Source organism: Mus musculus, chromosome X (assembly GCF_000001635.26).
Source record: "Mus musculus strain C57BL/6J chromosome X, GRCm38.p6 C57BL/6J".
In the NCBI taxonomy this organism is placed as follows: Eukaryota; Metazoa; Chordata; class Mammalia; order Rodentia; family Muridae; genus Mus; species Mus musculus.
This window is the reverse complement of record NC_000086.7, coordinates 23,770,554-23,782,620: the sequence shown is the minus strand read 5'-3', so window position 1 is coordinate 23,782,620 and position 12,067 is coordinate 23,770,554. Positions and strand designations below refer to the sequence as shown.

At 39.6% G+C, this 12,067-nt stretch overlaps 1 protein-coding gene across 4 annotated transcripts in view; it reads right to left on the bottom strand.

Moving 5' to 3' along the window:
• The window catches only part of Wdr44 (WD repeat domain 44), a 113,625-nt gene that overhangs the window by 23,406 nt on the left and 78,152 nt on the right, over window positions 1-12,067 (bottom strand). For all 4 annotated transcript variants that reach the window (XM_011247497.3, XM_006527700.4, NM_175180.3 and 1 more), the window contains 2 exons: window positions 3,846-3,997; window positions 1,680-1,818 (listed from right to left, as the gene is read on the bottom strand). In XM_011247497.3, coding sequence (XP_011245799.1) covers window positions 1,680-1,818; window positions 3,846-3,997 — 291 coding nt within the window. The remainder of the gene's footprint in view (window positions 1-1,679; window positions 1,819-3,845; window positions 3,998-12,067) is intronic.

Genomic DNA, 12,067 nt, shown 5'->3' with positions numbered 1-12,067 from the left:
GAATATAGCTTAATGGGGACTGGTGAGATGGCTCACCAGGGTAAGAGTACTGAATGCTCTTCTGCTCTTCTAAAGGTTCTGAGTTCAAATCCCAGCAACCACATGGTGGCTCACAACCACCTGTAATGAGATATGACGCCCTCTTCTGGTGTGTCTGAAGTCAGCTACAGTGTACTTATATATAATAATAAATAAATAAATAACAATATGGCTTAACGATAAAACTTAGTGATAGATACCCGTTTTCTTGAAAACATAGGTTTAATTTCTAGTACTAAGAAATCTCTGAACACATCAAACATAGGGTATAACTAGCTGGCCGACTGAATCTCTAGAAACTTCTATGTTCCTTAAATTGGTGCTTTGATTGTACTCTATATTCTCATCAATAGTTAACTATACTTTCCTTTCTCCCATTTCTTAACTTCTTAGATGACTGGGAAGGGATGATTGGTGGATAAATCAAAATTTTGTTTTAGATGCTAAATAGGTTGAGCCTCTTCAGTTCCAAAATCCTAAAATGCTTTGTAATCTGAAACTCATACACTGAGGATATGCTCAAAGTTTTCTAATTCCTTTTTCAGATTAGAAATGTTGAACTCACATGTTACATTCAAAATTATATAAGCTTACAAAATTAGTCTCTACTTACTTATTTTTTTCATTATTTCCTAAATAATCACATGACAAGAATATTTTGTTTAGGTATACTTAGTGTTTACCATAAAACTTATAATATTCTGAGGTTTTTCTTTATTACATAACAGTTTTTTATATATCCATTGATTGGTCGACACAACTTACTTTTCATGGCTATTTTCTTAATCTTAACTTAGTAAGTATACATAAGTATACATAGTATTCTTATTCTTTTTCCAGTTTAATTTGATCTGTCAGTTTAATTTAGAACAGAACTGAAGCTTGCCAAGGGAATCCACAGAATTCTAAGTGGCTGATAAAATTACATACTATACTTGAAAAGGTGTAAATCAAAATCTTTATGGTATTCTTTTTATTAGGCCTAGATGTTTTGTTTTTCTTTTTGTTTGTTTGTTTGTTTGCTATTGCTGTGTGCCTTATTTTTATTTTTGAAACACTCTTGCTGTATAAGCCTGGTCAGCCTTGAGTTCTTGACCTTCTTACTTTAGCCTTGAAAAGGGTCAAGATTATATATAGGTACATAACACGATGCTGGGTAAATACTGGGTATTATGATTAGTAGTTATTACAAATGAGTAACTTGCCAGTTAAGAAAAGCAATACATTTGAATATTCCTTATTAGATTTTGGAGCTTGTTGGATGTTTAAGTAACTCCATGCCTTTGTGAGTTCAACATTTCTAATCTGAAAAAAAGAATTAGAAAATTTTGAGCATTTCTTCAGTGTATGAGTTTCAGATTACAAAGCATTTTAGGATTTGGGAACTGAAGAGGCTCAACCTATTTAGCATCTAAAACACAAAAATTCCAGATTTACTTAGGTATTTAAAGAAATGAAATATAAGCTGGGCATGGAGGCATGCATCTTTAATCCAAGCATTGGGAAGTAGAGGCAGGTGGATTTCTGAGTTCGAGGCCAGCCTGGTCTACAGAGTGAGTTCCAGGACAGCCAGACCTACACACAGAAACCCTGTCTTGAAAAACTAAAACAAAACAAAATAGCAAAGAAATGAAAAATACCTTCAGTATTGTATTTCATTCGCATATTGTTGAAATAGTCAAAAGCATTTTTTAAAGCCCATATTCTCACTATGTTGTCTTGTCCAGCTGAAGCAAGCAGTCGGCCACAGTGAGAAAACTTCATGGTCCAAACAGCTCCCTATGAAAAGAGAAGGTTCAAAATGACTTTATAAGCTTAAGAGACATTACTTTGAAATTATACAACATTATACATAATAAGACAAAACTCACTTCTCTAACACAACTTATGGTCTCAGGTGCACTGGAGCTACACTGCCACAAAGGGAAGCTTTCAGAAGAAAGGTCTGTTGGATTATTATAATTGCCCAGAGTTTAACCTAACAAATTTAAAAATCCAGAACTATGGTTACATATTAATAAAAATGAGGAGCATCTTTGGTTGCATATATGCACGTGTGTGAACTTGTGTGTAAAGGTTGGAGGGCAACTTCAGGTGCCATTTCTGAGAGTTTGTAGGTGGCCAGTAATGCTGTTTAGAAAAGCACAAAGCAGTTCTTAGAAATCTCAGTCCCATAAGTAAACCTGAAAGGGTAAAAGAAAGCCCTCACTTTTCACTAACAACTCCTATCTTAGCAGAACTAAAATGAATAAAGCCTACACTAGCTGTGGCACCCCTGGTATGAACCCCTTTGAAATAACTAAAAATAGTATGGTCCTACTTTCTTTTCTCTTTACAATACATGGATAGACTCTATAGAAACAGAAAACATTTGAGTACTATATGTTCTGAAAAGTGCTAAAGAATCAGAGGGAGGTCTTTAACATGGAAGGGCCAAATCCTATTCCAACAAATAAAATCATAACACATTTAGGTGTAGTAAAAAGATTATCTGTCTATAGATTCTCAGGGTAGAAAGATTATCAAAGTTAGAATTGACAGTTAATTTGCTTAAATAGCATTCATTTCTATAAAAGTCAAATACAGTAAAATATCATTTTTATCTTGATTTTTTTACTTACGTAGGAAATAAATGTAGGCGCAATATACTATAAAAAGACTGAATAAGTTACAAAATGAAAACATTGTAAATAATTAAGACATTTGATGCATAGTCACTTTGTAGTTAGGGCAAACTTAGGTTTTATTTGATTCCTTGACCAAGGGATCAGCATAGCTTACCCAGGTTTGAGTTTATTGGTTTATTGCTATCTTCCTTGTGTTCCTAGATTTTTTTTCTTTTCTTTTCTTTTTTTTTTTTTCTTTTTTTTTGGTTTTTTGAGACAGGGTTTCTCTGTATAACCCTGGCTGTCCTGGAACTCACTTTGTAGACCAGGCTGGCCTCGAACTCAGAAATCCACCTGCCTCTGCCTCCCAAGTGCTGGGATCAAAGGCGTGCGCCACCAAGCCCGGCTGTGTTCCTAGATTTGCTGAAGCTAACTGCAATATAATCTGCATAGTTTTTATTTGTATTGGTAGTCTTGTTTTTGTTTTGTTTTGTTTTTGTTTTGTTTTGTTTTGTTTTTTAGTTTGCAGTGTTAGGGATCAAACCAGAGCCTCACCAATATGAAGGAATAACTCTACCAGCAAGCCACATGCCCAGTCTGATACTTCAGAAATTTGAAAGAATGCAAACATCTACCTTTCTCTAAGTCTTGGTGTAACATTTTACTATAGAAAACACTGTGGGATTATGAATATTTTTCATTAAAGTTATATGAATTGAAAGTCAGGCTTCATGTATGCTGTACAAATACTCTACATATTCCTTGCCCTAAAATGTTTATTTAAAGTATGGCTGGGAATATTTAAATGTTTTTAAAAGTGACAGACTACTTTCTACTTTAAGTGTTTTAAAGTTTGGTCCCTCTGCATAGTTTTCTCAGTTATATAGCCTAGAATTCATTTATTCTAAAGCTCATGTTTATTATGAGATTGGGTTACCCTATGCAACACAGGCTGGCCTTGACCTTGTCATCTTCCTGCCTCAGCCTTCTATATGCTGGGATTCTAGGCCTGAATGAGTTCACTCAGCCTAAAAAGTTATTTCTTAGATAATATTTCAGAGACAAATTTCATTTAAATATATTAATATAAATTTATTGTTCTTGAATTCGATTAGTAGAAGTACAAACATTGGTAAAGATTAGTTAAATAGAAGCCTCAAAAAATACCCTACCAGTCATGAAAAATGAAACAGTACCTACCATGTGTTCACCACTAAGATCTTGCACCACTTTGATCTGATCAAAATCATAAGGTCCTTTGAAACCATGTGCTGCCTTGAATTTTACTGGTCTTGTATATGGCATTCCTTCATCGTCACTTGATGAAGGGTCATCTTGATCAGTATGAAACACTGAAGACAAAGCAATGAAAATAATTAATGGTTAATACATATCTAGTTACAATCATAGCTTCAAATATATTGATCATCAAGCATACTGTTAGTAAACAGGGAAGCAGAATTTGTCTATTACTATATAACATACTGGTTAAGAAAATGGAGGCTGACGCTGCATTGGTTAGAAATTGAGTCTAGCTATTAATTATAATCTGGATGACCATAAAGAAGTTACTCAATCTATTTCTCTCAAGTTTTCTCACCTATAAAATGGTGATAATAATGATACCCCCTTCATTGATTTCTTATGAGTAAACTAATTCATGCTAATTCTTATAAGATTATCTGGTAGAGTATAAGTGCTAAATATACTTATTAATAAAACAAATGTGTATATTAATGACAAAGACACAGTGGGATAAGATCTCTGGAAATTAAGAAAATCTGTGTTTACATTATTCATTGTGTACATGTACATGCAAATGAAGTGCACATGGAGTCTGCTTTACCCTTCTGTCATATGCCTTATAGGGATTGAAATACTGTTGGTCTTGGCAGCAAATTTCTTTACCCACTGAGAAATCTTGCTGTCCCCCCTTTTTGTTTTATGTATGTGTGCATGCATGCACAGATGTGTGTATATGTGTACATGGGTGCATGTACATACCAAATCACAAGAAATCAGAGAACAATTTTTTGAGAGTGGTTATAGTCTTACTCTTTTTTGAAGCAGGGTATCTCTTGGGTTTTTTTTGGTTGTTGTTGTTGTTTGGTTGGTTTTGTTTTGGTTTTTTTTTTCTGTTGCTGTGCTACATACTGAAGACTCGTTAGCCTGTGAGCCTGAAAGCAATCCTTCTTTCTCCACCTCCTATATCATCATAAAAATGTTGCATTACAGGTGCACACTACAGCATGTAGCTTTTGAGTGAATTCCAAGGCACCCATTAGCTTTCTAAGGTGTCTTAGGGTTTCCATTGCTGAGAAGAGACACCACGGCCATGGCAACTCTTATAGGGACAACATTTAACTGGGGCTTACAGGTTCAGAGATTCAAACCATTATCATCAAGGCAGGAAGCACTGCAGCATCCAGGCAGCCAGGGTGCTGGAGAAGGAGCTGGGAGTTCTACATCTTGTTCCAAAGGCAAACAGAAGAATGGCTTCCAGGCAGCTAGGAGGAGGATCTCAAACCCCACCTCCATGGTGACATACCTCCTCCAACAAAGCCACACCTTCTAACAGTGCCACTTCCTTGAGCCAAGTATATTCAAACCACCACATTCTACTCCCAGGTCTCCACAAACTTGTTTGAAGTTTCTATGGGAGCAATCCCTAGTCATTGCATAATGAAAACTACATTTAGTTAAGCTTCAAAAATTCTCATAGTCTATCACAGTTTCAATAATATTTAAAAGTCCAAAGTTCAAAGTCTATTCTAAGATTTATGCATTCCAACTGTAATCTCCCAAAATCTCAAAATCAAAACAGAGATCACATACTTCAAACATCAAGTAAGATATGTATTACCATTTTAAAATTTCATAGTGAGGAAATACTGGACCAAACAAGAGCAAAATCCAACTGGGCAAACTCCAAACTTTACATCTCCATGTCTGATGTCAAAGCACTCTTCAAGTCTCCAACTCCTTTCAGCTTTGATGACTTCAACAAACTTCATTCTCTTGGGCTGGTTCCACTCTATATTACCAGCTTTCCTCATTAGGTACCTGTATTAGTTAGGGTTTTACTGCTGTGAACAGACACCATGACCAAGGCAAGTCTTATTAAAAAAAAAAAAAAAACATTTAATTGGGGCCAGCTTACAGGTTCAGAGGTTCAGTCCATTATCATCAAGGTGGGAGCATGGCAGTATCCAGGCAGGCATAGCGCAGGAGGAGCTGAGAGTTCTATGTCTTCATCCAAAGGCTGCTAGTGGAAGACTGACTTCCAGGCAAATAGGGTGAGGATCTTATACCCACACCCACAGTGACACACCCATTCCAATCAGGTCACACCTATTCCAACAAGGCCACACCTTCAGATGGTGCCACTCCCTGGTCCAAGGATATACAAACCATCACATTCCACTCCCTGGTCCCCATAGACTTGTTCAAAAACATGAGTCTATGGGGGCCATACTTAAACATAGCATAGTGCAAAATGCATTTAGTCCAACTTTCAAAGTCCTCATAGTCTATAGCAGTCGCGACAATGTTAAAAGTCCAAAGTTCAAGGTCTCTTGTGAGATTCATCCAACTTAATTAACTGTAATCCCCAAAGCAAGGCAGGAAACCAGCTGGGCAAACTCCAAACTCTGCATCTCCATGGCTGATGTGAAAGCAGTCTTCAGATCTCCACTCCTTTTTCATCTTTGTTGATTGCAACAAACTGCTTTCTCCTGGACTAGTTCCACTCCCTGTTAGCAGCTTTCCTCAGCATGTATCCCATGGCTCTGGCATCTTTAACATCTTTGAGTCTTCAAAGCAATTTCAATGTTACAGCTTCTTGTTTCAGTGTCTGGGATTCCACTTGATCTTTTGGACTCCTCCTAAGGGCTGGCATCACTTTTCCAGCTCTGCCCTCTGTAGCACTCTAAGCTCAGGTTGATCCACTCCACTACAGCTGCTGTTCTTGGTGATCATCCCATGGTACTGACATCTTCCATACACTGGGGTGTTCCACTCCAACTAGGCTTCACCAATAGCCTCTCATAGGCTCTCTTCAGGGTGCCAAGCCTCAAATCCTTTGCATGACCCCTTCAGTCCTGGGACATCAACTACAGCTGAGGCTTCACCTTCTCCAATGGCCTTCCCTGACCTCTCACAGTGCTAAGCCTCAGCTTCTCTTCATGATCCCTTCATTCCTTCACAAGCAGTACCTACCACCTGAGTGACTCTTACACCAAGCCCAGACGCAGCATGAGGTACAACCTTGGGTATCTCTGGAACACAGCTTCTTTGTGCTCCCAGAAAACAATTTCCATAAGATTTCGCCTCAGTGATGCTGGTCTCTTCTTAATCACTGCTAATTCCTTAGCTCCAGCTAACCAGCATCAATTTTCCCAGTAGTTCCTTCCATTCTTAACTCTAGAGCCAGAGCCACATGGCTGAAGCTACCAAGTTCTGCTGCTTAGAGGAACTAGAACATGTACTATTATCACTAGCTTTATGTTTTCTAAATCCTTCACTGCCTAAGCTTGGCTATCCTGGTTCTTGCTCTGTAGATTGACCTTGAATGCAGAGATCAGCATGGCTGTCTCATGGGATTAAAGGTGTGTACCACCATGCCTGGTTCTAAATTCAGCTGGGTAGGGTCTTGCCCCAAGGTACCACTCCCTTAATCTGTTATTTCCTAGAACACAGGATATTGCTCCATTTCACTTCCTGGTATGCCTTTAATACTCGAACCATATATTTTATATTTTGCCTTTCTAAGCTTGCTATGCTTGTTCAAACTTCGCTTTGTGAGACTTAACCAGAGAACAAAGTCTCTGCTGGGCTTTTTTGAAACTTCCTTTGTCAATGCAATTAATGCAATTAATCCAAGTCTCTTCACCTTAGCCTCAGGCAGACTTTTCAGATAAGGGTAAAAAGTAGCCACATTCTTCACCAAAATACCACAAAAATAGTCTTTATGCTACATTCTGAAATTCTTCTCCTTTGAAATCTCTTGGGCCAGGTCAATACCAGTTCAAATCACTCCCAGCAACAAAGTCTTCCATATTCCTACTAGGATGACCCATTAAGCCCCATTTAAAGCATTCCACTGAGTTCCAAATCCAAAGTCCAAAAATCCACATTCTTTCAAATAAAATCATGGTCAGGCCTATCACAGCAATACCCCACTTCTGGTACCAACTTTTGTATTAGTTAGGGTTTTACTGCTGTGAACAGACACCATGACCAAGGCAAGTCTTATTAAAAAAAAAAAAAAAAAACATTTAATTGGGGCCAGCTTACAGGTTCAGAGGTTCAGTCCATTATCATCAAGGTGGGAGCATGGCAGTATCCAGGCAGGCATAGCGCAGGAGGAGCTGAGAGTTCTATGTCTTCATCCAAAGGCTGCTAGTGGAAGACTGACTTCCAGGCAAATAGGGTGAGGATCTTATACCCACACCCACAGTGACACACCCATTCCAATCAGGTCACACCTATTCCAACAAGGCCACACCTTCAGATGGTGCCACTCCCTGGTCCAAGGATATACAAACCATCACAGTACCCTATGGCTCTGACATCTCTAACACCTTGGGATATCTAAGGCAACTTCAACCTTACAGCTTCTTATTCCAATGTCTCAGATCCATACATGATTTTCTGGGCTCTTCCAAAGGGGTGGGGTCACTTCTCCAGTTCTGCCCTCGGTAGCAGTCTTAGGCTCTGACTGACTTCACTCCAATCCAATGCTGCTGCTGATCTTAGTGGTCATCCCATGGTACTACAATCTCCAATATGCTGGAGTCTTCTACCCCAACTAGAATTCACCAATAGCCTCTCAAAGGCTTCCATCATGGTGCCAAGCCTAAACTTCTTTGCATGATGCCTTTAGTCCTGGGCCATCAACTGCAACTGAGGCTGCACCTTCACCAATACTCTCTGTGGCCTCTCTCAGTGCCAAGCCTCAGTTGCTCTTCATGATCCCTTCATGTATCTGAAACCAGTACCACCTGGGTGACTCTTACATATTAGCAAGTACAGCTACAACACAAGGTACAACCTTGACTATCTCTGGAACAAGGCTTACCCGCGCTCTCAAAAAATACTTCCCAGAAGATTTCACCTCAGTGACTGGTTTTACTTTAATCACCCCTAGTTTCCTTTTTTTTTAAATTTAATTGGATATTTTTTAAATTTACATTTCAAATGTTATCCCATTTCCTGGTTCCTGCCCCCTGGAAAGCCCCATCCCCTTGCCCTTCTCTTGCTTCTGTGGGGGTATTCCCTCACCCACCCACCCACTCCCACGTCCCCACCCTCGAATTCCCCTACACTGGGGCATTAAGCCTTCATAGGACCAAGGGCCTCTCCTCCTATTGATACCCAACGCCACCCTCTGCTACATATGCAGCTCGAGCCATGGATCCCTCCATAAGTACTCTTTGGTTGGTGGTTTTGTCCCTGGGAGCTGTGCAGGGTCTGGTTGGTTGATATTGTTGTTCTTTCCATGGGGTTGCAAAGCCCTTCAGCTTCTTCAGTCCTTTCTGTAATTCCTCCATTGGGGACTCCATGCTCACTCTGATGGTTGGCTGCAAGCATCCACCTCTTTATTTGTAAGGCTCTGGCAGAAACTCTCAGGGGACAGCTATATTAGGCTCCTGTCAGCATGTACTTCTTGGCATCCAAAATAGTGTCTGTATTTGGTGACTGTATATGGAATGAATTCCCAGGTAGAGCAGTCTCTGGATGCTCTTTCCTTCAGTCTATACTCCACACTTTGTCTCCATATTTACTCCTATGCAGCTTCCACACTTTGGTCTTCCTTCTTCTTGAGCTTCATGTGGTCTGTGAATTGTATCTTGGGTATTCTGAGCTTTTGGGCTAATATCCACTTATCAGTGAGTACATATCTTATGTGTTCTTTTGTGACTGGGTTACATCATGCTGCATGGTATTTTCTAATTCTATCCATTTGCCTAAGAATTTCATGAAGTCATTATTTTTAATAGCTGCATAGTACTCCATTGGGTAAATGTATCACATTTTCTGTATCCCTTCCTCTGTTGAGGGACATCTGGGTTATTTCCAGCTTCTGGATATTATAAATAAGGCTGCTATGAACATTGTGGAACATGTGCCCTTATTACCTGTTGGAGCATCTTCTGGGTATATGCCCAGGAGTCGTATAGCTGGATTCTTAGGTGACAGCAGATGCTTGAGAAGATGTGGAGAAAGAGGAACACTGGAAATCAGTCTGACATTTCCTCAGGTATATCCAATTTCCTAAGGAACCTTCAGACTGATTTCCAGAGTGGTTGTACCAGCTTGCAATCCCATCAACAATGGAGGAGTGTTCCTCTTTCTCCACATCCTTGCCAGCATCTACTGTCACCTGAGGTTGTGACTGGTGTGACATGGAATCTCAGGATCATTTTGGTTTGCATTTCCCTGATGTCTAAGGATGATGAACATTTTTTAGGTGCTTCTCAGCCATCTGGTATTCCTCAGTTGAGAATTCTTTGTTTAGCTCTGTACCCCATTTTTAATAGGGTTATTTGGTTCTCTGGATTCTAACTTCTTGAGTTCTTTGTATATATTGGATATTAGCCCTCCACCAGATGTAGGGCTGGTAAAGATCTTTTCGCAATCTGTTGGTTGCCCTTTTGTCCTATTGAGAGTATCCTTTGCCTTATAGAAGCCTTGCAATTTTATTAGGTCCCATTTATTGATTCTTGACCTTAGAGCATAAGCCATTGCTGGTTTGTTCAGGAAAATTTCCCCTGTGCCCATGTGTTTGAGGTTAAGATTCATTTTATCTGGTTTTATGTGGAGGTCCTAGATCCACTTGGACTTAAGTTTTGTACAAGGAGATAAAAATGGGTCGATTTGCATTCTTCTACATGCTGACTGCCAGTTGTACCAGCACCATTTGTTAAAAATGCTATCTTTTTTCCACTGGATGGTTTTAGCTCCTTTGTCAAAGATCAAGTGACCATAAGTGTGTGCGTTCATTTCTGAGTCTTCAATTTTATTTCATTGATCTACCTGTTCATCTCTATACAAATACCATACAGTTTTTATCACTATTGCTCTGAAGTACAGCTTGAGGTCTGGGATGGTGATTCCCCCAGAAGTTCCTGTATTTTTCAGAATAGTTTTTGCTGTCCTGCATTTTTTTGTTAGCTCTAGCTAGCCAGCATCAACTGTCCCAGTAGTCTCCCCCTATTGACTATAAAGCTACAGTCACATGGCTGGAGCTGCTTGCTAGGGTTGGAACATGGCCCCCTGTTCTATTATCACCAGCTTTCTGTTTTCCAACTCCTTCACTGCCTAAGCTTGGCTTGAACTTGCTCTGTAGATTCACCTTGGACTTAGAGATTTGCATGGCTCTGTCTCCCGAGTGCTGGGATTGAAGGCATATACTACTTAAGCTTTTCTTTACTTTGAACTTGTTCAGTCCAGGGATGGCCTTGAACTCAGTGATCTGCCTGTCTCTATGTCCTGGGATTAAAGGCTTGCACTACCATGCCTGGACCTAAGCTTAATTGGGTGGGATCTTGCTTGAAAGCTACCATTCCCTTAATCTGTTTATCTCCTGGGACACAGGATTCAACTCCATTGCACTTCCTGGTGCCCTTTTACAACTGACACATATATTTTGTACTTTTTCTTTTTAAGTTTACTATACTTCATTAAGATGTTCATTATGAGAGTAAACCACAGCATATAGCCTAAAGTGGGTTGTTTTGAGACCTCCTTTGCCAGTGTAATTAATTTTACTCTCTTTACCTTAGCCTCAGGCAGACTCTGTTGACAGGACAAGAAGCAACAAAATTCTTCACCAAAATGTCACAAGAATAGGCTCTTGGCCACATACTAAAATTCTTCTCTGAAACCTCTAGAGCCAGGCTTCTACAGTTTAAATCACCTTCAGCAAGAGTCTTCCATATTCCTACGAGGATAGCCCATTTAACCCCACTTAAAGCATTCCACTGCTTTCTAAATCTAAAGTCCCCAAATCCATGTTCTTCCAAACAAAAGTATGGTCAGGCCTATCACAGCAATATCCCACACCTGGTACCAACTTCTTAGTTAGGTTTCCATTGCTGAGAAGAGACACCATGACCAAGGCAACTCTTATAAGTGACAACATTTAACTGGGTATGACCTACAGGTTCAGATGTTCAGTCCATTATCATCATGGTAGGAAGCATGACAGCATCCAAGTAGATATGGTACTGGAGAGGGAGCTGGGAGTTCTACACTTTGTTCAGAAAGCAAACAGTAGAAGACTGGCTTCTAGACAGCTAGAAGAGGGCCTCAAAGCCCACCCCCACAGTGACACACTTCCTCCAACAAGGCCATACCTCCTAACAGTACCACTCCCTATAGGCCAAGCATAACCAAACCACCATATATAGCAAATATTT